Genomic DNA, 27,500 nt, shown 5'->3' with positions numbered 1-27,500 from the left:
TTATCTATCCAAAACAGAGATGTATGGATAAACCACTTCTCTAATCTTTTTGGCTCTGTAACAAAGAATAAACAGCAAAAACATATACATGATCAAATACAAATGTTAGAATGAACTATTAAAGACTACCGGAACCCACTGGATTCTCCAATTACATTGAATGAACAACAGGACAAAATACAAACCCTCCAACCCCAAAAGACCTGTGGTGTTGATGATATCCCTCAATGAAAATATCAAATTACACAGACAACAAATTCCAATTGGCTATACTAAACCTCTTTAACATCATCCTCAGCTCTGGCATCTTCCCCGATATTTGGAACCAAAGACTGATCACCACCAATCCACAAAAGCGGAGACAAATTTGACCCCAATAACAACCGTGGGATATGCATCAACAGCAACATTGGGAACATCCTCTGCATTATCATTAACAGCAGACTTGTACATTTCCTCAGTGAAAACAATGTACTGAGCAAATGTCAAATTGTCTTTTTACCAAATTACCGTACGACAGACCACGTATTCACCCTGCACACCCTAATTGATAAACAAACAAACAAACCAAAAGGCAAAGTCTTCTCATGCTTTGTTGATTTAAAAAATATACACTGCTCAAAAAAATAAACACTTAAACAACACAATGTAACTCCAAGTCAATCACACTTCTGTGAAATCAAACTGTCCACTTAGGAAGTAACACTGATTGACAATAAATTTCACATGCTGTTATGCAAATGGTATAGACAACAGGTGGAAATTATAGGCAATTAGCAAGACACCCCCAATAAAGGAGTGGTTCTGCAGGTGGTAACCACAGACCACTTCTCAGTTCCTATGCTTCCTGGCTGATGTTTTGGTCACTTTTGAATGCTGGCGGTTCTTTCACTCTAGTGGTAGCATGAGACGGAGTCTACAACCCACACAAGTGGCTCAGGTAGTGCAGCTCATCCAGGATGGCACATCAATGCGAGCTGTGGCAAGAAGGTTTGCTGTGTCTGTCAGCGTAGTGTCCAGAGCATGGAGGCGCTACCAGGAGACAGGCCAGTACATCAGGAGACGTGGAGGAGGCCGTAGGAGGGCAACAACCCAGCAGCAGGACCGCTACCTCCGCCTTTGTGCAAGGAGGAGCAGGAGAAGCACTGCCAGAGCCCTGCAAAATGACCTCCAGCAAGCCACAAATGTGCATGTGTCTGCTCAAACGGTCAGAAACAGACTCCATGAGGGTGGTATGAGGGCCCGACGTCCACAGGTGGGGGTCGTGCTTACAGCCCAACACCGTGCAGGACGTTTGGCATTTGCCAGAGAACACCAAGATTGGCAAATTCACCACTGGCACCCTGTGCTCTTCACAGATGAAAGCAGGTTCACACTGAACACGTGACAGACGTGACAGAGTCTGGAGACGCCGTGGAGAACGTTCTGCTGCCTGCAACATCCTCCAGCATGACCGGTTTGGCGGTGGGTCAGTCATGGTGTGGGGTGGCATTTCTTTGGGGGGCCGCACAGCCCTCCATGTGCTCGCCAGAGGTAGCCTGACTGCCATTAGGTACCGAGATGAGATCCTCAGACCCCTTGTGAGAACATATGCTGGTGCGGTTGGCCCTGGGTTCCTCCTAATGCAAGACAATGCTAGACCTCATGTGGCTGGAGTGTGTCAGCAGTTCCTGCAAGAGGAAGGCATTGATGCTATGGACTGGCCCGCCCGTTCCCCAGACCTGAATCCAATTGAGCACATCTGGGACATCATGTCTCGCTCCATCCACCAATGCCACATTGCACCACAGACTGTCCAGGAGTTGGCGGATGCTTTAGTCCAGGTCTTGGAGGAGATCCTTCAGGAGACCATCCGCCACCTCATCAGGAGCATGCCCAGACGTTGTACGGAGGTCATACAGGCACGTGGAGGCCACACACACTACTGAGCCTCATTTTGACTTGTTTTAAGGACATTACATCAAAGTTGGATCAACCTGTAGTGTGGTTTTCCACTTTAATTTTGAGTGTGACTCCAAATCCAGACCTCCATGGGTTGATAAATTGGATTTCCATTGATTATTTTTGTGTGATTTTGTTGTCAGCACATTCAACTATGTAAAGAAAAAAGTATTTATTAAGAAGAGTCCCCTAAGCAAGCTGGTCCTGGGGCTCTGTTCACAAACAGACCCCACAGAGCCCCAGGACAGCAACACAATTAGACCCAACCAAATCATGAGAAAACAAAAAGATAATTACTTGATAAAGAATTTACCAAAAAAAAACAGAGCAAACTAGAATGCTATTTGGCCCTAAACAGAGAGTATAGTGGCAGAATACCTGACCCTTGTGACTGACCCAAAATTAAGGAAATCTTTGATTATGTACAGACTCAGTGAGCATAGCCTTGCTATTGAGAAAGGCCGCCGTAGGCAGACCTGGCTCTCAAGAGAAGACAGGCTATGTGGAAACTGAGCTGCACTTTTTAATAAAACATTTTTACCCCCTTTTTCTCCCCAATTTCATGGTATCCAATTGGTAGTTACAGTCTTGTCTCATCGCTGTAACACCCGTACAGACTCGGGAGAGACGAAGGTCGAGAGCCTTGCGTCCTCCAAAATACAACCTAGCCAAACCGCACTGCTTCTTAACACAACGCACATCCATCACGGAAGCCACCAATGTGTCGGAGGAAACACCGTACACCTGGCGACCTGGTCAGCGTGCACTACGCCCGGCCCGCCACAGGAGTCGCTAGAGCGCGATGGGACAAGAACATTCCTGCCGGCCAAACCCTCCCCTAACCCAGACGACGCTGGGCCAATTGTGCGCCGCCCCATGGACCTCCCGGTCGCGGCCGACTGTGATAGAGCCTGGGCCCGAACCCAGAATCTCTGGTGGCACAGCTAGCACTGCGATGCCTTAGACCACTGCGCCGCCCAGGAGGCCTCTCAGCTGCACTTCCCAACATCCTGCCCAAACGTATGGCCAACATTAGAGACACATATTTCCCTCAGATTACCCAGACCCACAGAGAGAATGTCATCATCTCTGTTGATTGGCAGCCGTAGGATGGCTAATACATGAGATGTTGACATTTCATGTATTAGCCAATTCGTTTTTATGGATCGAATGCCATTCTTGCCCTGGTAGGCTGTGATGAGGAGAGAGGGCTTCAGCTACAGACTGGGATTATTTAAGAGGTCAAAGCGCAGGTCAAATACCACGCGGTTTAAAATATGGTCGAACACGGGGAAACATTAAAAAAGTGACAACACGTTATTCTGTCAGGTGAGGAGATGGACTGGCTGTAATAACACTTGTTTAACACGGGGTTATTCTGTCAGGTGTGGAGATGGACTGGCTGTAATAAGACTTGTTTAACACGGGGTTATTCTGTCAGGTGTGGAGATGGACTGGCTGTAATAAGACTTGTTTAACACGGGGTTATTCTGTCAGGTGTGGAGATGGACTGGCTGTAATAAGACTTGTTTAACACGGGGAAGAGATGGACTGGCTGTAATAAGACTTGTTTAACACGGGGTTATTCTGTCAGGTGTGGAGATGGGACTGGCTGTAATAAGACTTGTTTAACACGGGGAAGAGATGGGACTGGCTGTAATAAGACTTGTTTAACACGGGGTTATTCTGTCAGGTGTGGAGATGGGACTGGCTGTAATAAGACTTGTTTAACACGGGGAAGAGATGGGACTGGCTGTAATAAGACTTGTTTAACACGGGGTTATTCTGTCAGGTGTGGAGATGGACTGGCTGTAATAAGACTTGTTTAACACGGGGAAGAGATGGGACTGGCTGTAATAAGACTTGTTTAACACGGGGTTATTCTGTCAGGTGTGGAGATGGGACTGGCTGTAATAAGACTTGTTTAACACGGGGTTGTTCTGTCAGGTGAGGAGATGGGACTGGCTGTAATAAGACTTGTTTAACACGGGGTTATTCTGTCAGGTGTGGAGATGGGACTGGCTGTAATAAGACTTGTTTAACACGGGGTTATTCTGTCAGGTGAGGAGATGGGACTGGCTGTAATAAGACTTGTTTAACACGGGGAAGAGATGGGACTGGCTGTAATAAGACTTCTTTAACACGGGGTTATTCTGCCAGGTGTGGAGATGGGACTGGCTGTAATAAGACGTGTTTAACACGGGGTTGTTCTGCCAGGTGTGGAGATGGGACTGGCTGTAATAAGACTTGTTTAACACGGGGTTATTCTGCCAGGTGTGGAGATGGGACTGGCTGTAATAAGACTTGTTTAACACGGGGTTATTCTGCCAGGTGTGGAGATGGGACTGGCTGTAATAAGACTTGTTTAACACAGGGTTATTCTGCCAGGTGTGGAGATGGGACTGGCTGTAATAAGACTTGTTTAACACGGGGTTATTCTGTCAGGTGTGGAGATGGGACTAGCTGTAATAAGACTTGTTTAACGATGGGGTTATTCTGCCAGGTGAGGAGATGGGACTGGCTGTAATAAGACGTGTTTAACACGGGGTTATTCTGCCAGGTGTGGAGATGGGACTGGCTGTAATAAGACTTGTTTAACACGGGGTTATTCTGCCAGGTGTGGAGATGGGACTGGCTGTAATAAGACTTGTTTAACACGGGGTTATTCTGCCAGGTGTGGAGATGGGACTGGCTGTAATAAGACTTGTTTAACATGGGGTTATTCTGCCAGGTGAGGAGATGGGACTGGCTGTAATAAGACTTGTTTAACATGGGGTTATTCTGCCAGGTGTGGAGATGGGACTGGCTGTAATAAGACTTGTTTAACGATGGGGTTATTCTGCCAGGTGAGGAGATGGGACTGGCTGTAATAAGACTTGTTTAACTGGATGGTGTCATGTCTATTTAAATGGGTCTCTTCACTTCAAAACAGGTGGCCAAAAGTTCAACTCAGACCGCCCAACCTCATAATTACACAGAGAACAGGCAGGCAGACAGACAGGCAGGCAGGCAGGCAGGCAGGCAGGCAGGCAGGCAGGCAGGCAGGCAGGCAGGCAGGCAGGCAGGCAGGCAGATAGGGGTTGAAATGCTGTGTTCTTAGATTGAAGTGGCTGGGGAACACCATGGTTAGGGTCAACTCAAGTTAAATTCCAGTCAATTCAGAAAGTAAACCATTTCCGAATTCCAATTCATCATTTTTGTTATTGACGAGCATTGAAGAGATTTAAATGTGAATTTCAGTGTACTTCCAGAATTTACTGGAATTTCAAATGGAATTGACCCTGACCCACACAACACACACACACCTCCAGCCATCCGGGCCCTTGTCTGTGCAGTACCGAGTACAGAACCATCAACAGCCCTTTGAGCCTCCAGCCAGCCGTGGGTTCAAAGAGCAGGAACTGTGAGCTCCCCTCTCCATGTTCTCTCCTTTCAACCTCCGCTGTCAAAGACTTACCAATTCTCTACTACAAAGACCTGTCGGTCAGTCGGCTGGCATCAGGGGGTAAAGGATGGCCCTGTGTGTGTGTGTGTGTAGGGAGGATGGTCCTGTGTGTGTGTGTGTGTGTGTAGGGAGGATGGCCCTGTGTGTGTGTGTGTGTGTGTGTGGGAGGATGGCCCTGTGTGTGTGTGTAGGGAGGATGGTCCTGTGTGTGTGTGTGTGTGTGTGTGTGTGTGTGTGTGTGTGTGTGTGTGTGTGTGTGTGTGTGTGTGTGTGTGTGTTAGGAAGGCCCAGGTGAAGAAGGTTGAACAACAAAGGACCAGGGTGAGAGGAAGGGACGGGACACTGGACTGGGGTGACATGGTACGGGGGGAGATTCATTTGAAGTGGACTTTGTTCCAGAAAACTGTCATGTCATGAATGATTGGATGAACCTTAGTGCTCGTTCCTGAGTTGTTTCAGGTTAGGTACGGGATCGATCCTGAGTTGTTTCAGGTTAGGGACGGGATCGATCCTGAGTTGTTTCAGGTTAGGGACGGGATCGTTTCAGGTTAGGGACGGGATCGTTCCTGAGTTGTTTCAGGTTAGGGACGGGATCGATCCTGAGTTGTTTCAGGTTAGGGACGGGATCGTTCCTGAGTTGTTTCAGGTTAGGGACGGGATCGATCCTGAGTTGTTTCAGGTTAGGGACGGGATCGTTCCTGAGTTGTTTCAGGTTAGGGTACGGGATCGTTCCCTGAGTTGTTTCAGGTTAGGGACGAGGATCGATCGTTCCTGAGTTGTTTCAGGTTAGGGACGGGATCGATCTGAGTTTCAGGTTAGGGACGGGATGGTTCCTGAGTTGTTTCAGGTTAGGGACGGGATCGTTTCAGGTTAGGGACGGGATCGTTCCTGAGTTGTTTCAGGTTAGGTACGGGATCGATCCTGAGTTGTTTCAGGTTAGGGACGGGATGGTTCCTGAGTTGTTTCAGGTTAGGGACGGGATCGTTTCAGGTTAGGGACGGGATCGATCCTGAGTTGTTTCAGGTTAGGGACGGGATCGATCCTGAGTTGTTCCAGGTTAGGGACGGGATCGCTCCTGAGTTGTTTCAGGTTAGGGACGGGATCGATCCTGAGTTGTTACAGGTTAGGGACGGGATCGCTCCTGAGTTGTTTCAGGTTAGGGACGGGATCGCTCCCGAGTTGTTCCAGGTCAGTCAAAAGGACTGGATTTCCCAGGAGGTTAAATGGGGTCAATACCTTCGGTTAGGGGCTGTGGTTGGGCGTTTTAAGAGCCAACGAGGACATGTTATCCATGTCATCATCACTCTTCTCTATTCTCTCATTCACTGTTCTCTCCCACCCTTTCCCTCTGTCTCCCCCCTCTCTGTCTCCCCCCCTTTCCATCTCTCTCTCTCCCCTCTCTGTCTCCCACTCTTTCCCTCTCTGTCTCCCTCCCTCCCTTTCCATCTGTCTCCCCCCTCTCTGTCTCCCCCCCTTTCCATCTCTCTCTCCCCCCCTTTCCATCTCTCTCTAAAGCATGCTCTCCTTCACTCTCCTACCCTCTCTGAGCCGGACCAGGCCTTAGGAGAGGACAGAGCTCCAGGCAGATTTCCCACCAAATTAGCCTCCATTCATCCATCTCTCCAGCCTCCCTCCCTCCCTCTCACCTCCCTCCATCTCTCCAGCCTCCCTCCCTCCCTCCCTCTCACCTCCCTCCAGCCTCCCAACTCCCTCCATCTCTCCAGCCTTCCTCCTTCCATCTCTCCAGCCTCCCTCCCTCCCTCCCTCCATCTCTCCAGCCTCCCTCCCTCCATCTCTCCAGCATCCACCTCTCTAGCCCCCACCTTCTCTACAACCCCCCCCTCCAGCCTCCCAGGATAACTCCGTCCAGCCAGACTGTCTGTGGTATCGATGTCTCATTGATTCCTCTCTTCTTATTATCTCACAATCAGCCTCCTTATCTTTTGCTGGGCTACTCAATATGATCCAGGGGCTCCATCTCTCTCTCTCTCTCTGCCTGGCTACCTCCTCATCTGATGGAGTAGTCAATATGATCCAGGGACTCCATCTCTCTCTCTCTCTGCCTGGCTACCTCCTCATCTGATGGAGTACTCAATATGATCCAGGGACTCCATCTCTCTCTCTCTGCCTGGCTACCTCCTCATCTGATGGAGTACTCAATATGATCCAGGGACTCCATCTCTCTCTGCCTGGCTACCTCCTCATCTGATGGAGTACTCAATATGACCCAGGGACTCCATCTCTCTCTCCCTGCCTGGCTACCTCCTCATCTGATGGAGTACTCAATATGACCCAGGGACTCCATCTCTCTCTCTGCCTGGCTACCTCCTCATCTGATGGAGTAGTCAATATGATCCAGGGACTCCATCTCTCTCTTTGCCTGGCTACCTCCTCATCTGATGGAGTAGTCAATATGACCCAGGGACTCCATCTCTCTCTCTCTCGCCTGGCTACCTCCTCATCTGATGGAGTACTCAATATGACCCAGGGACTCCATCTCTCTCTCTCTCTGCCTGGCTACCTCCTCATCTGATGGAGTAGTCAATATGATCCAGGGACTCCATCTCTCTCTGCCTGGCTACCTCCTCATCTGATGGAGTACTCAATATGACCCAGGGACTCCATCTCTCTCTCTCTCTGCCTGGCTACCTCCTCATCTGATGGAGTACTCAATATGATCCAGGGACTCCATCTCTCTCTCTCTGCCTGGCTACCTCCTCATCTGATGGAGTAGTCAATATGACCCAGGGACTCCATCTCTCTCTCTCTCTCTGCCTGGCTACCACCTCACCTCTGGTTAAACACTATGTAGGAGAAAGGGTGTCATTTGGGACACATCACTAGAGAAGCATCTAGTTTTTCTTTTAGCCACAGTAGAAGTGCTGGGGAAGAAGGAGAGGCTTTGAGGGCTGGGGTGGCGGGACTGTGAGGGAGGGGCTGAGACAGACTGGTGCTTGTCTTGATGTTAGTCAGGAGGATTCAGACCTGATTGGCTGAAAGAGAGGAGAGAGGCTCAGTGGAGAGTTGAAAGGGGCCTGAGAATTACGGATGAGATGAAAACCTCCTCCACACGAACAGAGAGATGAGACCTGCTGCTCACTAGCTATTCACAGCCATGCTTATGGAACCCCTTGAACACCTTTTGTGCTAAGCACACACACACACACACACACACACACAGACACACAGAAGTGTCCATAGACACATACGTGTGTGTGTGTGTGTGTGTGTGTGTGTGTGTGTGTGTGTGTGTGTGTGTTACACACAGCTTCCTTTTCATGTGCCAGTCCACTAGATGAGTCTGTAATTGGTCCGTGGGGAGACAGGCGGGGTGATCGAGGCACGAGGAGGACATCTCTCTGTTGTTCCTTCTACACGTGGACCACTCCCTCGGGAGGAGAGGAGAGAGGAGGAGGAGAGGACAGGAGGGGAGAGGAGGAGGAGGAGGAGAGGGTGGAGCAGATGAGGAGAGAAGGAGAGAGGGGAGGACAGGAGGAGGAGAGAGGGAAGGACAGGAAGAGAGAGGGGAAGACAGCTAGAGGACAGGAGGAGAGAGGTGAGGACAGGAGGGGAGATGAGGGGGGAGATGAGGGGAGAGGTGAGGACAGGAGGGGAGAGGTGAGGACAGGAGGGGAGAGAGGAGGAGAGAGGTGAAGACAGGAGGGGAGAGGAGGAGGAGGAGAGGGAGAGAGAGGAGGAGGAGAGGTGAGGACAGGAGGGGAGAGGAGAGGTGAGGACAGGAGGGGAGAGGTGAGGACAGGAGGGGAGAGGAGGAGAGAGGTGAGGACAGGAGGGGAGAGAGGAGAGGAGAGGAGGAGAGGGGGAGAGAGGAGGAGGAGGACAGGGGGAGAGGGGAGGACAGGGGAGAAGGGGAGGACGGGGGTAGAGGAGGAGAAGGAGAAGAGGGACACCACTCCACAAGTAAAAAGAGAAATACATAAGGGGGAATGAAAAAGAGAGAATCCAGGAGAAAGGGAAGGCCCACTCGCTCCCGACCAATTAGGGCCAAGACCAGATCTGATATTGGGTCCAATTAGCATGTTGAGATCTGATTAAAATATCCATACAAAATCACAAATGTTGTATTGATTTAAGTGATACATCTCCTCTCCCTATTAAACTAACACTCTTCTCACCAAGTGCCCACAGCGAGAGAGAGAGAGAGAGAGAGAGAGAGAGAGAGAGAGTGAGAGAGAGAGAGAGAGAGATAAAGAGAGCTGTAGAGAAGTAGAGTGAGAGAGAGAGGAGAGAGGCAGAAAGGTAGAGTGAGAGACAGGAGAAAGGCAGAGAAGTAGAGTGAGAGAGGAGAGAGGTAAAGAGAGAACAGTAGAGAAAGAGACAGGTACACAAACAAGTGTGCGGTTAAAATAGGAATTAACGTCTTCCCACAGGGCCGTGGGGTGAGACAGGGATGCAGTTTGAGCATCACCCTCTTCAACATATATATCAACAAATTGGTGAGGGCACTAGAACAGTCTGCAGCACCCGGCCTCACCCTACTAGAATCTGAAGTCAAATGTCTACTGTTTGCTGATGATCTGGTGCTTCCGTCCCCAACCAAGGAGGACCTACAGCAGCACCTAGATCTTCTGCACAGCTTCTGCCAGACCTGGGCCCTGACAGTGAATCTCAGTAAGACCAAAACAATGGTGATCCAAAAAAGGTACAGTCGCCAGGACCGCAAATACAAATTCCATCTAGACATCGTTGCCCAAGAGCACACAAAAAACTATACAAACCTTGGCCTAAACATCAGCGCCACAGGTAACTTCCACAAAGCTGTGAACGAGCTGAGAGACAAGGCAAGAAGGGCCTTCTATGCCATCAAAAGGAACATAAAATTCAACATACCAATTAGGATCTGGCTAAAAATACTTTAATCAGTTATAGAACCCATTTCCCTTTATGGTTGTGAGGTCTGGGGTCCACTCACCAACCAATAATTCACAAAATGGGACAAATATCAAATTGAGACTCTGCATGCAGAAATCTGACAAAATATCCTCTGTGTACAACGTAAAACACCAAATAATTCATGCAGAGCAGAATTAGGCCGATACCCGCTAATTATCAAAATCCAGAAAAGAGCCGTTAAATTCTGCAACCACCTAAAAGGAAGTGATTCCCAAACCTTCCATAACAAAGCCATCACCTACAGAGAGATGAACCTGGAGAAGAGTCCCCTAAGCAAGCTGATCCTGGGGCTACAGTGGCTTGCAAAAGTATTCAACCCTCTTGGCATTCTTCCTCTTTTGTTGCCTTACAACCTGTAATTAAAATAGATTTTTTTTTTTGGGGGGGGGGGGGTTGTATCATTTGATTTACACAACATGCCTACCACTTTGAAGATGAAAAATGTTTTTGTTTTTTTATTGTGAATCAAACATGACAAAAAAACAGAAAACTTGAGCGTGCATAACTATTGACCCCCCCAAAGTCAATACTTTGTAGAGCCACCTTTTGCAGCAATTACAGCTGCAAGTCTCTTGGGGTATGTCTCTATAAGCTTGGCACATCTAGACACTGGGATTTTTGCCCATTCTTCAAGGCAAAACTGCTCCAGCTCCTCAAGTTGGATGGGTTCTGCTTGCGTACAGCAATCTTTAAGTCATACCACTGATTCTCAATTGGATTGAGGTCTGGGCTTTAACTAGGCCATTCCAAGACATTTAGATGTTTCCCCTTAAACCACTCGAGTGTTGCTTTAGCAGTATGCTTAAGGTCATTGTCCTGCTGGAAGGTGAACCTCCGTCCCAGTCTCAAATCTCTGGAAGACTGAAACAGGTTTCCCTCAATAATTCCTCTGTATTTAGCGCCATCCATCATTCCCTTCAATTCTGACCAGTTTCCCAGTCCCTGCCGATGAAAAACATCCCCACAGCATGATGCTGCCACCACCATGCTTCACTGTGGAGATGGTATTCTCGGGGTGATGAGGGGTGTTGGGTTTGTGCCAGACATAGCATTTTCCTTGATGCCCAAAAAGCTACATTTTAGACTCATCTGACCAGAGTACCGTCTTCCATATGTTTGGGGAGTCTCCCACATGCCTTTTGTACGAACACCAAAAGGTGTTTGCTTTAGAATTTCTTTAAACAAAGGCATTTTTCTGGCCACTCGTCCGTAAAGCCCAGCTCTGTGGAGTGTACTTTTAAAGTGGTCCTATGGACAGATACTTCAATCTCCGCTGTGGAGCTTTGCAGCTCCTTCAGGGTTATCTTTGGTCTCTTTGTTGCCTCTCTGATTAATTCCCTCCTTGCCTGGTCCCTGAGTTTTGGTGGGCGGCCCTCTCTTGGCAGGTTAGCTGTGGTGCCATATTCTTTCCATTTTTTTAATAATGGATCAAATGGTGCTCCGTGGGATGTTCAAAGTTTCTGATATTTTTTTTATATAACCCAACCCTGATCTGTACTTCTCCACAACTTTGTCCCTGACCTGTTTGGAGCGCTCTTTGGTCTTCATGGTGCAGCTTGCTTGGTGGTGTCCCTTGCTTAGTGGTGTTGTAGACTCTGGGGCCATTCAGAACAGGTGTATATATACTGAGATCATGTGACACTTAAATCAAGTCCACCTGTGTGCAATCTAATTAATTATGTGACTTCTGAAGGTAATTGGTTGCACCAGATCTTATTTAGGGGTTTCATAGCAAAGGAGGTGAATACATATGCACGCACCACTTTTCCGTTAAAAAAAATAATAATTTAAACAAGTTATTTTTTTCATTTCACTTTACCAATTTAGACTATTTTGTGTTTGTCCATTAGATGAAATCCATTTAAATTACAGGTTGTAATGCAACAAAGTAAGAAAAAAACGGCAAGGGGGATGAATACTTTTGCATGGCACTGTATTTTTACAAACACAAACAGAGCCCCAGGACAGCAACACAATTAGACCCAACCAAACCATGAGAAAACAAAAATAGAATTATTTCCAATGTGTAAACTGAACAAACTAGAATGCTATTTGGCCCTAAACAGAGAGTACACAGTGGCAGATTACCTGACCACTGTGAATTACCCAAAATTAAGGAAATCTTTGATTATGTACAGACTCAGTGAGCATAGCCTTGCTATTGAGAAAGACCGCCGTAGGCAGACCTGGCTCTCAAGAGAAGACAGGCTATCTGCACACTGCCAACAAAATGAGGTGGAAACTGAGCTGCACTTCTTAACCTCCTGCCCAAATGCATGACCAATATTAGAGACACTATGTACAGATTCAGTGAGCATAGCCTTGCTATTGAGAAAGGCCGCCAAAATGGGTGGGGGCGTAGAGATGGGTGGGGGCTGGAGAGGTGGATGCAGGAGAGATGTATGGAGTGAGGAAGTAGAGATTGATGGGGGCTGGAGGGAGGAGGGAGGCTGTGCACACTGCCCACAACTGAGGTGGAAAATGAGCTGCACTTCCTAACCTCCTGACAAATGTATGACCAGAGAGACACATATTTCCATTAGATTACACAGACCCACAAATAATTAGAAAACAATCACATTTTTATAAACTCCCATGTAAGTCGCTCTGGATAAGAGCGTCTGCTAAATGACTTAAATGTAAAATGTAAATATCTACTGGGTGAAATACCAGTGTGCAAACACAGCAGTAAGATATGTGATCTGTTGCCACAAGAAAAGGGCAACCAGTGAAGAACAAACACCATTGTAAATACAACCTATATTTATGTTTATTTATTTAACTGTTTGCACATCGTTACAACACTGTAAATAAACAATGACATTTGAAATGTCTTTATTCTTTTGGAACTTTTGTGAGTGTAATATTTACTGTACATGTTTTATTGTTTTTGTTACTTTTGTTTATTATCTATTTCACTTTGGTTTGGCAATGTTAACATATGTTTCCCATGCCAATGTCATGACTGTCCTGTGCCGTTTAGAAGAATGGGTCAAATCAGCTTGGCAAGGGTTTACAAATAACCAGACCTTCTCTCACCCACAGAAAAGGGGAGGAGGGAACTGGGCCGGTTTGACAGCTCACAACCTGTTGTAAATTACAGAGGAGGACTTTTCCCCTCCAGTAAAATCTACCAAGGAATCATCTGTGTTAAGACTTTTTCCCGCCGAAACTTTAACACATTCAAAAATGGAATACTGGAACAATATTTCTAACATAAGAACGTGGGGAGAGAGATGATCTATAGAAAACTAACATCATATTGGTTTTTATTTTGTGATGTCATTAAAAACTTTATAAAGTGGAAAACTACAACTTGAAAAATATTTACACTACAGGTATGAAGTCTCCATCCTTAACGTTGCATATGAAATATGAAAAAAAATGCTTAAAGTATTTTTGTTAAGATATGAATGTGATGTTAGGAGGTATAAGAGAATCCATCTCCTATAAACTGTTCAAAGTTAGTAGTCACGCCCCGAGTGAGGTCAGAGAGTGTGTCAGACTGATGGAACTGACTCCGTTTCCCCAGAGTGCATAAAGGCTTGGGAGAGAAATCAACATTCAGACCAGGAAACGTGAGTCGGGAGCTACACGTTTGAAATGGTTGGAACTTTGAACCTCAACACGAGGTGCAGAAATAAACTCACCTTCCTTTAGACCACAAAGACGGCGAGCTGCAGCTTATGTCCAAAGTGGTCCGAATCCTGAATACCGACACGAGGGGGAAACCAAACTCCCCTCTAAGACAATCATTGGTACAGCTGATTAGCTGTCTTGAGTCAAATATCTAGAAAAAGCGAATCTAAGTGAGACTATCCTACTATGCTCATCACCAATGAGAACCATCAACACGGCTGGCTAGCTACTATATGATTCATGTGAGAATAGTTCTGAAACGTTTCAACAGTAAGTGTCTTTCTCTCTCTCTCTCTCTCTCTCCCCCCCCCCCTCTCCATGTCAATGTGTACAAGCCGCCATATTTTGTCAGTCCACTAGGGACCTTTCTTTCATGTAAAGGGTGTATGTTTATTCTGTGTTATTATTTAGTTAGCTAGTAAATAATTAAACCAATGTGTGTAGTACTGAATCATAAGGCTGGGGTTTCTGCAGATCCAAGGTTACGACTGTTCAGAATGATGATATGAGGTAATGATTAATCAGATGACTGTTCAGAATGATGATATGAGGTAAATGATTAATCAGATGACTGTTTATCGATGAAATAGATATATCTTCTAGAGTTTAATTCTGGAGATGGTGATTCTTTAAACAACCTCTTCCGTGGTGCCCCAAAAATCCTAATGAATTAGTTGTTATATGATTCATTTAAAATATGTTTAATTGTTACCCTATTTAGTTGATTAAATAAATAACAGTAATCAGATTAATGAATGTAAAGTCACATCAATAAAGCACTTTGAATTGAATTTAAAGAGGTAGAGAGTGAGGGGTAGTGTGAGTGAGTGAGAGCAAGAGTAAGAGAGAGAGAGGAATGTAATCAGAAACAGAACCAACCTGGAGCCATCACCTTGGTCTTTCTCCCCTTCAGCAGTTTCTGCACCCGCCGCAGCTGCAGGTGGTTGTCATGGCTGCGGGCGTTGTCCTGGATACGCTGGGATACCTCAGAGACCAGCTTCACCGACCCTAAAGCATCATGGGTAGACAAATGAGGGTTAGGTGCCAGAATGGATTACTGAAACACCCCGGACTACCCCCCTAAGTAGCTACAGTGCCTTCAGAAAGTATTCATACCCCTTGACCTATTCCACATTGTGTTGTGTTATAGTCTGAATTCAATATAGATAGTATGGCCACCCATCTACACACAACACCCAATGACGACAAAGTGAAAACATGTTTTTAGATATTGTTGCAAATGTATTGAAAATGAAATACAGAAATCTAAAGTACATAAGTATTCACACTCCTCAGTCAATACTTTGTAGAAGTACCTTTGGCAAAGACTACAGCTGTGTCTTTCTGGGTAAGTTCCACCTGAATTCAGTTACACCTGGATTGCCAATAATTGTTTTTATTTTATTCTTCAAGCTCTGTTGTTGATCATTGCTAGACCATATTCAGGTCTTGCCGTAGATTTTCAAGTAGATTTAAGTCAAAACTAACTCGACCACTCAGGAATATTCACTGTTTTCTACTCCAGTGTAGATTTGGCCTTGTGTTTTATGGTTATTGTCCTGCTGAAAGGAGAATTCATCTCCCAGTGTCTGGTGGAAAGCAGACTGAACCAGGTTTAAGGTTTTCACAGTGCTTAGGTCTATTCTGTTTCTTTTTTTAATCATGAAAAACTCCCATTCCTTAACGATTACAACGTTTGAAAAATATGGAGAGTGAGTGGTACTCAATAATGTGTTGCACAGGATTTACCCCCAAACATAACATTTTATATTCAGGACATTCATCCTGTCTGGGTCCGTTTACCTATTCATCCTGTCTGGGTCCGTCTACCCACTGAGCCTGTCTGGGTCCGTCTACCCACTGGCCCTGTCTGGGTCCGTCTACCCACTGGCCCTGTCTGGGTCCGTCTACCCACTGGCCCTGTCTGGGTCCGTCTACCCACTGAGCCTGTCTGGGTCCGTCTACCCACTGAGCCTGTCTGGGTCCGTCTACCCACTGGCCCTGTCTGGGTCCGTCTACCCACTGGCCCTGTCTGGGTCCGTCTACCCACTGGCCCTGTCTGGGTCCGTCTACCCACTGGCCCTGTCTGGGTCTGTCTACCCACTGGCCCTGTCTGGGTCCGTCTACCCACTGGCCCTGTCTGGGTCTGTCTACCTATTCAGTATGTGTAGTATGTTCTCTATATGTAACCAGACAACACATGGTGTAGTATGTTCTCTACATGTAACCAGACAACACATGGTGTAGTATGTTCTCTACATGTAACCAGACAACAACACATGGTGTAGTATGTTCTCTACATGTAACCAGACAACAACACATGGTGTAGTATGTTCTCTACATGTATCCAGACAACAACACATGGTGTAGTATGTTCTCTACATGTAACCAGACAACAACACATGGTGCAGTATGTTCTCTACATGTAACCAGACAACAACACATGGTGTAGTATGTTCTCTACATGTAACCAGACAACAACACATGGTGTAGTATGTTCTCTACATGTAACCAGACAACAACACATGGTGTAGTATGTTCTCTACATGTAACCAGACAACAACACATGGTGTAGTATGTTCTCTACATGTAACCAGACAACAACACATGGTGTAGTATGTTCTCTACATGTAACCAGACAACAACACATGGTGTAGTATGTTCTCTACATGTAACCAGACAACAACACATGGTGTAGTATGTTCTCTACATGTAACCAGACAACAACACATGGTGCAGTATGTTCTCTACATGTAACCAGACAACAACACATGGTGCAGTATGTTCTCTACATGTAACCAGACAACAACACATGGTGCAGTATGTTCTCTACATGTAACCAGACAACAACACATGGTGTAGTATGTTCTCTACATGTAACCAGACAACAACACATGGTGTAGTATGTTCTCTACATGTAACCAGACAACAACACATGGTGTAGTATGTTCTCTACATGTAACCAGACAACAACACATGGTGTAGTATGTTCTCTACATGTAACCAGACAACAACACATGGTGTACTATGTTCTCTACATGTAACCAGACAACACACCGCTTCCATCCAGTCAGAGTGACTAGTGACTCTTATGATGAAGGGTTTGTTTGAGTCCAAGGCCTCATTCACACACACACAGCTGTGTTTGATTGCATCATCACCCCCTGTTGAGAGCTGACCAGGGGTGCACAAATTAAAACGTGAAAACACTCCTGATTGGCTTAGATCTGCCAACTGCAAGGGTGTGTAGCCAGCCACATAGAGTGCTTCTGGTCTGTGCTGCGGGCTGGTGGGCACACACACACACACACACACACACACACACACACACACACACACACACACACACACACACACACACACACACACACAGAGGTTGGGCCCTCAGCAGTCACAGTCTAACTGTGTGAAAGACAGGACACCTCTCCTCTCCTTATGAAGTCTCGTTTGGTTAAACAAGCCACTCTCCTTATTGACCTTAACAGGACACCTCTCCTCTCCTTATTGACCTTAACAGGACACCTCTCCTCTCCTCTCCTTACTGACCTTAACAGGACACCTCTCCTCTCCTTATTGACCTTAACAGGACACCTCTCCTCTCCTTACTGACCTTAACAGGACACCTCTCCTCTCCTTACTGGCCTTAACAGGACACCTCTCCTCTCCTTACTGACCTTAACAGGACACCTCTCCTCTCCTTACTGACCTTAACAGGACACCTCTCCTCTCCTTATTGACCTTAACAGGACACCTCTCCTCTCCTCACTGACCTTAACAGGACACCTCTCCTCTCCTCATTGACCTTAACAGGACACCTCTCCTCTCCTCTCCTTACTGACCTTAACAGGACACCTCTCCTCTCCTCTCCTTACTGACCTTAACAGGACACCTCTTCTCTCCTTACTGACCTTAACAGGACACCACTCCTCTCCTTATTGACCTTAACAGGACACCTCTCCTCTCCAACAAGCTCTGTGAGAAACTGAACCCGAAACAAAGCAGGCCAATCAACTAGATTCAGCCGCGGGTCATTTGCTTACATTTGTATATGATCACATACAGGGCCATCATAAACCCCCAAAATCTGAGGGGGGGTCACAAAGTACGTGTGGATGGCTGGTGGGCAGTTTGGAGGGGGAGACAAGGTATGTGTGGATGGCTGGTGGGCGGTTTGGAGGGGGGAGACAAGGTACGTGTGGATGGCTGGTGGGCGGTTTGCAGGGGGGCGGTCCTGAAGTTGAAGAATTTTGTATTTTTCACCTGAAAAAGCCGTTTCCTGCAATCTAGAGCCGTAATCATTATGCCTAATTCTACGTGACGGATTCTGTCAAAATGTAACACGTTTCAAGTTAAACTGTAGTTTGTTGTTTGTATCCTGTGTAGTGAAGGATTACCGTGAGTATGAATGGAGTTTAGACCATGAAACTGTGTGATCATTTATAAACCATGACCTTAAATCAGATAAGAGGAAATGGCCTGGGATCAGAGAGCAGGGTCAGGCCCAGAACAGAACATGGACGAGGTGTGATTCTGACATCTGGCTAAACAAAGAGACAGGACCATGGACATTCCACAGGGGAACCAGAGGGAAACTCATTGGGATCATAGACTGTATAGCTGGGGGAGGTGATGCCTACAAGGGAAGAGTACAAGATGTGTCGTTGAGCTTTCTTAATGCATGTACTCAGCTGACTGTATCCTTGGTATTCGACACTTGAAACTTCTGAGCTTTTGGTCTCAATAACGTACCTCTTGTGCTGTCTTTAGCCTCCTGACTGGTGTTTTCTGTGGAAGAAACTAAATATGCTTCTCTGCTAAAATCTGGGTAAAAGACTGAAAAGAACGTGACTCTTATTCAGTACATTTAGTAATTGCTTAATTTTCTGAGGTCTATCAACCTTGTTAGACATGCTAGCTGTTTTAACTTGATCGATAGCCTGAAATGGCTTCTCGGTAGCTAGTTACGAGGTTGGGAACCTATGTAGGCTAGCTAATAGGTGGCTAGTAGTATTACAGAGAAACAGGACAAATCTGACTGGCACTGTCCCCTGTTCCCCATATAGGCATGGCAACTCTGATCATCTATCTATCTCTGTATTATAAATGGGAATACCTTGGAACAAAACTGATTTGCTGGTGGTTTTTTTTACAGTATTTTATGTCCCAATAAAAATACATTTAGGGGCCAAAATAAATTCACCCGCGGGCCAAATTCGGGCAGCGGGCTGCCAGTTGGGGAACTCTGAACTACACAGTATGCAAGGTAAATCTATCTAACCTATTATAGCGACGTAGTGACATCCCAGTGAATAGTGACATCCCAGTTAATAGTGTTATCCCAGTGAATAGTGACATCCCAGTTAATAGTGACGTAGTGACATCCCAGTTAATAGTGATGTAGTAACATCCCAGATAATAGTGACGTAGTGACATCCCAGTTAATAGTGATGTAGTGACATCCCAGTTAATAGTGTCATCCCAGTTAATAGCGACATCCCAGTTAATAGTGATGTCCCAGTTAATAGTGTCATCCCAGTTAATAGCGACATCCCAGTTAATAGTGATGTAGTGACATCCCAGTTAATAGTGACATCCCAGTTAATAGTGACATCCCAGTTAATAGTGATGTAGTGACATCCCAGTTAATAGTGATGTAGTGACATCCCAGTTAATAGTGACATCCCAGTTAATAGTGATGTAGTGACATCCCAGTTAATAGCGACATCCCAGTTAATAGCGACATCCCAGTTAATAGCGACATCCCAGTTAATAGCGACATCCCAGTTAATAGTGACATCCCAGTTAATAGTGACATCCCAGTTAATAGTGACGTAGTGACATCCCAGTTAATAGTGACATCCCAGTGAATAGTGAGGTAGTGACGTCCCAGTTAACAGTGACGTAGTGACATCCCAGTTAATAATGACATCCCAGTTAATAGTGACATTGTGACATCCCAGTTAATAGTGACATCCCAGTTAATAGTGACATCCCAGTTAATAGTGATGTAGTGACATCCCAGTTAATAGTGACATCCCAGTTAATAGTGACATCCCAGTTAATAGTGATGTAGTGACATCCCAGTTAATAGTGATGTAGTGACATCCCAGTTAATAGTGATGTAGTGACATCCCAGTTAATAGTGACATCCCAGTTAATAGTGACATCCCAGTTAATAGTGACATCCCAGTTAATAGTGATGTAGTGACATCCCAGTTAATAGTGATGTAGTGACATCCCAGTTAATAGTGACATCCCAGTTAATAGTGATGTAGTGACATCCCAGTTAATAGTGACATCCCAGTTAATAGTGACGTAGTGACATCCCAGTTAATAGTGATGTAGTAACATCCCAGTTAATAGCGACATCCCAGTTAATAGTGACATCCCAGTTAATAGTGACATCCCAGTTAATAGTGACGTAGTGACATCCCAGTTAATAGTGATGTAGTGACATCCCAGTTAATAGCGACATCCCAGTTAATAGTGACATCCCAGTTAATAGTGACGTAGTGACATCCCAGTTAATAGTGACGTAGTGACATCCCAGTTAATAGTGACATCCCAGTTAATAGTGATGTAGTGACATCCCAGTTAATAGTGACATCCCAGTTAATAGTGACGTAGTGACATCCCAGTTAATAGCGACATCCCAGTTAATAGTGATGTAGTGACATCCCAGTTAATAGTGACGTAGTGACATCCCAGTTAATAGTGATGTAGTGACATCCCAGTTAATAGTGACATCCCAGTTAATAGTGACATCCCAGTTAATAGTGATGTAGTGACATCCCAGTTAATAGTGATGTAGTGACATCCCAGTTAATAGTGATGTAGTGACATCCCAGTTAATAGCGACATCCCAGTTAATAGTGACATCCCAGTTAATAGTGACATCCCAGTTAATAGTGATGTAGTGACATCCCAGTTAATAGTGACATCCCAGTTAATAGTGACGTAGTGACATCCCAGTTAATTGCGTCATCCCAGTTAATAGTGATGTAGTGACATCCCAGTTAAGTGATGTAGTGACATCCCAGTTAATAGTGACATCCCAGTTAATAGTGATGTAGTGACGTCCCAGTTAATAGTGACATCCCAGTTAATAGCGACATCCCAGTTAATAGTGACATCCCAGTTAAGTGACATCCCAGTTAAAGTGACATCCCAGTTAATAGTGAATAGTGACATCCCAGTTAATAGTGACATCCCAGTTAATAGCGACATCCCAGTTAATAATTAGTGCAGTAGATGTTTACATCCTTATCACATACAAAATAACATCTAACAAACAGACATATGGAGTCTAACTTTAAACCCAACCTTCTGCCTCTTGTTTTGAAAGTAGCGTTGCAACAACAGTCAGTCTACTACCTGAACGGCATCCTAATCCCTACGTAGTGCACTACATTTGACTGGGGGGGGGCTCTGGTCTAAAGTAGTGCATTTGGGACGTAACCCAGTGTATGAACACGACGATGCTCGAGCCTCGAGGCGGTCTGCGTCTTTTTTCCCCCCTCTACGATAGATGAAATAATCCCGTCCTAATTGGGACGCTTATCTTCACAACAAATAACAACGTTACGAAACCAAAAAGACCAAACAAAGCCATGTATCTGTGGGTTGGGAGAGAGGCTGTTATGGTTTCTGAATCATCTTCATTACATTTGGCTTTATTGCCTTTTTTAATAAAAACAACAATTTGGTAATTACAGTGCTGTTGCCTCAGATCAGTTCAGTTGTGGGTACGTCCCAGCTGGCACCATATTCCCTACATAGTACACTTCTTATGACCAGGGTCATAGGTATACCATTTCAGACGCAGCACAGCCTTCACATTAATAATACAAACATAAACCCAATACTCATTCTGAGAACACTCTTCCACTACATTATTTTGTTGTTGAACACGTCACTTATTTCATTTATCAATTATGTTGAAATAGTACGCAGTTAAAGGGTGCTTCGTGAAGTTAACTTCTTCATATTTTGACAGGGTTGGAGTGTTTTTAAGGAGGTGCGTTGTGTTGAGTGGTTTGTGGTGGGTTGGTGGTTCACGGGGAGCATATTAAGAGTGCAGTGTGAGGTCACACACACACACACACACACACACACACACACACACACACACACAGAGTGGCTGAGGAAAACTCTTGAAGTATGGCAATTACAACAATTGTAGCCAACGCTGTTGATTCCACACAGAGAAAGACAACAAGACAACAAGACAAACAAAACAACAAGAGGAGCATTAAAACAACAAGCCTCCTGAGTCTTCTCTCAACTCGTTAGTTTGATAATCAGATACAATGTGATCCGTCTGGGGCCATTTCTAAATAATTCCCTTTACAATACAACCAGGATAACGAACTAAACTGAGATTTCACTTTTCTCATAAAAAGATGAAGAGTTTAGAAAAGCAGCGCTAATGAGGGAGAGGGGAGGAAGAGGATGGAGGAGCGGAGAGAGGAGAGAGGGGAGGAAGGAGACAGGGGAGGAAGAGGAGAGAGGGGAGGAAGAGGAGAGGGGAGAGGGAGGGAGAGGAGAGAAAGAGGGATGGAGGAGAGGGAGAGGGGAGAGGGAGGGAGAGGAGACAGGGGAGGGAGAGGAGACAGGGGAGGGAGAGGAGAGGAAGAGGAGAGGGGGAGGGAGGGGAGGAAGAGGAGGAAGAGGAGAGAGGGGAGGAAGAAGGGAGAGGAAGAGGAGAGGGGAGGAAGAGGAGAGGAAGAGGAGAGGGGAGGAAGAGGGGAGGAAGAGGAGAGAGGGGAGGAAGAGGAGAGGGGAGAGGGAGGGAGAGGAGACAGGGGAGGGAGAGGAGACAGGGGAGGGAGAGGAGAGGAAGAGGAGAGGGGAGGGGAGGGGAGGAAGAGGAGGAAGAGGAGAGAGGGGAGGAAGAAGGGAGAGGAAGAGGAGAGGGGAGGAAGAGGAGAGGAAGAGGAGAGGGGAGGAAGAGGGGAGGAAGAGGAGAGAGGGGAGGAAGAGGAGAGAGGAAGAGGAGAGAGGAAGGGGAGGAAGAGGAGAGAGGAAGAGGAGAGAGGAAGGGGAGGAAGAGGAGAGAGGAAGAGGAGAGGGGAGAGGGATGGAGGAGAGGAGAGGGGAGAGGGGAAGAAGAGGAGAGGGGAGGAGAGAGAGCAGAGGGGAGGAGAGAGAGGCGAGGGGAAGGGGAGGAGAGGGGTAGAGGGGAAGGGGAGGAGAGGGGAGAGGGGAAGAAGAGGAGAGGGGAGGGGGGAAGAAGAGGAGAGGGGAGGGGGGAAGAAGAGGAGAGGGGGAAGAAGAGGAGAGGGGAGGAGAGGGGAGGAGAGAGGGACGGAGGAGAGGGGAGGAGAGAGGGACGGAGGAGAGGAAGAGGATGGAGGAAGAGGGGAGAGGGATGGAGGAAGAGGGGAGAGGGATGGAGGAGAGGAGAGAGGGAAGGCAGAGGATGGAGGAGAGGAGAGAGGGAAGGCAGAGGATGGAGGAGAGGAGAGAGGGAAGGCAGAGGATGGAGGAGAGGACAGGGGAGGCAGAGGATGGAGGAGAGGACAGGGGAGGCAGAGGATGGAGGAGAGGACGGTGGAGGAAGAGGGGAGAGGAGAGGGGAGGAAGAGGGGAGAGGAGAGGGGAGGGAGAGGGGGAGAAGAGGAGAAGGGAGGAGAGAGGGGAGGAGGGGAGAGGACAGGGTAGGAAGAGGGGAGAGGAGAGGGTAGGAAGAGGGGAGAGGAGAGGGGAGGGAGAGGAGAGGAAGAGGAGAGAGGAGAGGGGAGAGGAAAGGGGAGGGGAGGAAGAGGAGAGGGGAGAGGGAGGAAGAGGGGCGAAGGAGGGATGGAAGAGAAGAGGGATGGAGGAGAGGAGAGAATGTTGGAGGAAAGGAAAGAGATCATTCAGAGATGTACCTTCATCTTACCAGTGAGCGGCTGTTTTAATTTGTAAGCAAAAGCAGCATGCAGCCAATGAAGATTTTAATTGATGCCCATAAATAATTCCTTGTGTACATTTGCGCTTAAGTGGGATTTGCTGTTATTTGACGATTGGAATTAGTCATTATCGGGGTGGTGTACTTCTCTCTGTTGATGTTGGAGATCAGATGAAGATTTTATTTATTAATATATCGCTCCGCTTAATATCCTCAGATCTGGTCCCCATTAATTAAGTTAAAATCCACATTGAGAATTTAGACGAACGTTGAGCATTGCCACAGTGCTTTCATCCTATCCTCACAGAACAGCCTGTACTGGGCCCGCTGCAACCTCCTCCTAGTCTGTACTGAGCCCGCTGCTATCTCCTCCCAGTCTGTACTGGGCCCGCTGCAACCTCCTCCCAGCCTGTACTGGGCCCGCTGCCATCTCCTCCCAGCCTGTACTGGGCCCGCTGCCATCTCCTCCCAGCCTGTACTGGGCCCGCTGCCATCTCCTCCCAGCCTGTACTGGGCCCGCTGCCATCTCCTCCCAGCCTGTACTGGGCCCGCTGCCATCTCCTCCCAGCCTGTACTGGGCCCGCTGCCATCTCCTCCCAGCCTGTACTGGGCCCGCTGCCATCTCCTCCCAGCATGTACTGGGCCCGCTGTCATCTCCTCCCAGCCTGTACTGGGCCCGCTGTCATCTCCTCCCAGCCTGTACTGGGCCCGCTGTCATCTCCTCCCAGCCTGTACTGATCCCACTGCTATCTCATCCCAGCCTGTACTGGGCCCACTGCTAAACCTGACAAACTAAGAACGGTGAAGAACATCAAACTACTGTGACAGCAACATCAACCTGCTCTTCACACGATGTGCTACTGAGTCTGCATCCCAAATGGCACCCTATGGGTGGTTCCAAAGCTACCCACAGACCACGCGCACACCAATCCCAAGTAGTATGTAGCTATGGCTTGGAGTATTGTTTCTTCGTCCTATGTAATGCACACACCAATCCCACCCCAACATTGACTATAGGCGGCAGGTAGCCTAGTGGTTAGAGCATTGGACTAGTAACCGAAAGGTTGCAAGATCGAATCCCCGAGCAGACAAGGTAAAAATCTGTCGTTCTGTCCCTGAACAAGGCAGTTAACCTACTGTTCCTAGGCCGTCATTGTAAATAAGAATTTGTTCTTAACTGACTTGCCTAGTTAAATAAAGGTTCAATAAAAAAATGGAGTATCAGTTCTCTGTCTGTCAAGTAGTATAGAGCTGTGGCTTGGAGTATTGTTTCTTCATCTTATGTAATGCATTCCCAGTGAATTTAGTTTTTTTCCCCCTCCTGTTCAGATAAATTAGTCAAGTTATGTTCCCATCCTACATCCTAATATTAACAGGTTCTGACCACTAGATGGTGCTGTCCCAAGTCATAAAAAAAATAAAAACAGTATATACACTTTTGGACGATTCTGACATGAAGCATAAAAATGCTAATACAGGTACCATTGACTTGCATTGGATTTGTGCAACAAATGCTTCTTTTTTAAATGTATTACCTGGAACAGCACCATCTAAAATGGTCAGAACCTGGTAATATCAGGATGTATTGGCCTCATGCAGCGCGACACATCTCCTTCGCATAGAGTTGATCAGGCTGTTGATTGTGGCCTGTTGGAATGTTGTCCCACTCCTCTTCAATGGCTGTGCGAAGTTACTGGATATTGGCGGGAACTGGAACACGCTGTCGTACACGTCGATCCAGAGCATCCCAAACATGCTCAATATGGGTGACATGTCTGGTGAGTACGCAGGCCATGGAAGAACTGGGACATTTTCAGCTTCCAGGAATTGTGTACAGATCCTTGCGACATGGGGCCGTGCATTATCATGCTGAAACATGAGGTGATGGAGAAGGACGATTGGCACGACAAGGGGCCTCAGGATCTCGTCACGGTATCTCTGTGCATTCAAATTGCCATCGATAAAATGCAATTGTGTTTGTTGTCCATAGCTTATGCCTGCCCATACCATAACCCCACCGCCACCATTGGTGGGCACTTTGTTCACAATGTTGACATCAGCAAACCGCTCGCCCACACGTGGTCTGTGGTTGTGAAAAAAAAAGACATTGGAGGTGGCTTATGGTAGAGAAATTACATTTCTGTGATCATTATTTTTCAGCTTGTGAAACATGGGACCAAAACTTTACATGTTGTGTTTATATTTTTGTTCAGTGTACGACCCCCCCATAAAATAAAAATGGCCAATTTGGGTGCAATCGATTAGCTTCAAATGTATAGTTCAATAAATAAATGTTGCAGCAACGTTAAATATGATGTGTTTTGTAACTACAGGAATGATTTCAGAACCATCTGAGATGGTGGGGTTGATGGCATGGAACGACCCGACCCCTACGTAGTGTACTACCCTTAACCACGGCCCATAGGGCCCTCAGCAAAAGTAGTGCACCACCCTTAACCACGGGCCATTGGGCTCTCTGCAAAAGTAGTGCACCACCCGTAACCCCGGCCCATTGGGCTCTCTGCAAAAGTAGTGCACTACCCTTAACAACGACCCGACCCCTACGTAGTGCACTACCCTTAACCACGGCCCATAGGGCCCTCAGCAAAAGTAGTGCACTATCCTTAACCCCGGCCCATTGGGCTCTCTGCAAAAGTAGTGCACTACCCTTAACCACGGCCCATAGGGCCCTCAGCAAAAGTAGTGCACTACCCTTAACCACGGCCCATAGGGTTCTCTGCAAAAGTAGTGCACTATAAATTGGATAGGGTGCCATTTGGGACGCATCCCAAAGTCTTCAGCGTTGAGACAGATCTCTTGACTACGAAAGACTATACACGATGCTGAGGTTAATCCATCGATACTGTATTTACCTTGAAGAATCGCAGCGGCTGAGTCCCAAATGACAGACACCTTATTCCCTATATGGTGATAGGGCCCTGGTCAAAAGTAGTGCACTAAATAGGTAAATAGGATGTCATTTGGGATGCAGTAACAGTGATTATTGAGCGAGTTGAGCAGTGCGTGCAGCAGGGAGAGGAGAGACACTTACTTGAAAGCTGTTGGAACTCTGGGTAGTCTGAACTAGTGTTCTCTGACAGATCCCGCAAGAAATGCTTGTACCTGACAACAGAGAAGACACACAGATAAACAAGGTCAATGTGAACTCGGTACACTTCTAAATCTAAAACAGGAAAACAACCACAAATCACAGAAAGTTTAGAGTAAGCAGATCGGACAGGGCTTTGTCATTTTGATACAGTACTATTCAAGCAGCCAGACAGTAGGGTGTGTGCGTGTGTGTGTGTGTGTGTGTGTTCAGAGAAGACATTGTCAAAATGCTCTTTGACAACTTCCTCCTAACAACCAAGACCCTTCCTGTCAGTGTAAATAGTCAAAACAGACACCAACTATTCTACTGTGGAGTTGTCTGGTTTAGTTTAATAACACCATTACAGGACTAGTTAGATGTCTGGTTTAGTTTAATAACACCATTACAGGACTAGTTAGATGTCTGGTTTAGTTTAATAACACCATTACAGGACTAGTTAGATGTCTGGTTTAGTTTAATAACACCATTACAGGACTAGTTAGATGTCTGGTTTAGTTTAATAACACCATTACAGGACTAGTTAGATGTCTGGTTTAGTTTAATAACACCATTACAGG

The 27,500-nt window shown here is 46.5% G+C and overlaps 1 protein-coding gene across 4 annotated transcripts in view; it reads right to left on the bottom strand.

Moving 5' to 3' along the window:
• The window catches only part of LOC106591484 (rho guanine nucleotide exchange factor 39), a 118,967-nt gene that overhangs the window by 30,052 nt on the left and 61,415 nt on the right, over positions 1-27,500 (bottom strand). For all 4 annotated transcript variants that reach the window (XR_006770690.1, XR_006770691.1, XR_006770692.1 and 1 more), the window contains exons 6-7: positions 26,884-26,954; positions 14,819-14,947 (exon numbers count right to left, since the gene is read on the bottom strand). Coding sequence is in view for 1 of the 4 variants with exons in the window: in XM_045722368.1 (XP_045578324.1) it covers positions 14,819-14,947; positions 26,884-26,954 (200 nt within the window). In the remaining 3 variants the exon portion in view is untranslated. The remainder of the gene's footprint in view (positions 1-14,818; positions 14,948-26,883; positions 26,955-27,500) is intronic.

The sequence above is a fragment of the Salmo salar genome, chromosome ssa07 (assembly GCF_905237065.1).
Source record: "Salmo salar chromosome ssa07, Ssal_v3.1, whole genome shotgun sequence".
Taxonomy (NCBI): Eukaryota; Metazoa; Chordata; class Actinopteri; order Salmoniformes; family Salmonidae; genus Salmo; species Salmo salar.
This window is presented reverse-complemented; position numbering and strand designations above follow the sequence as displayed.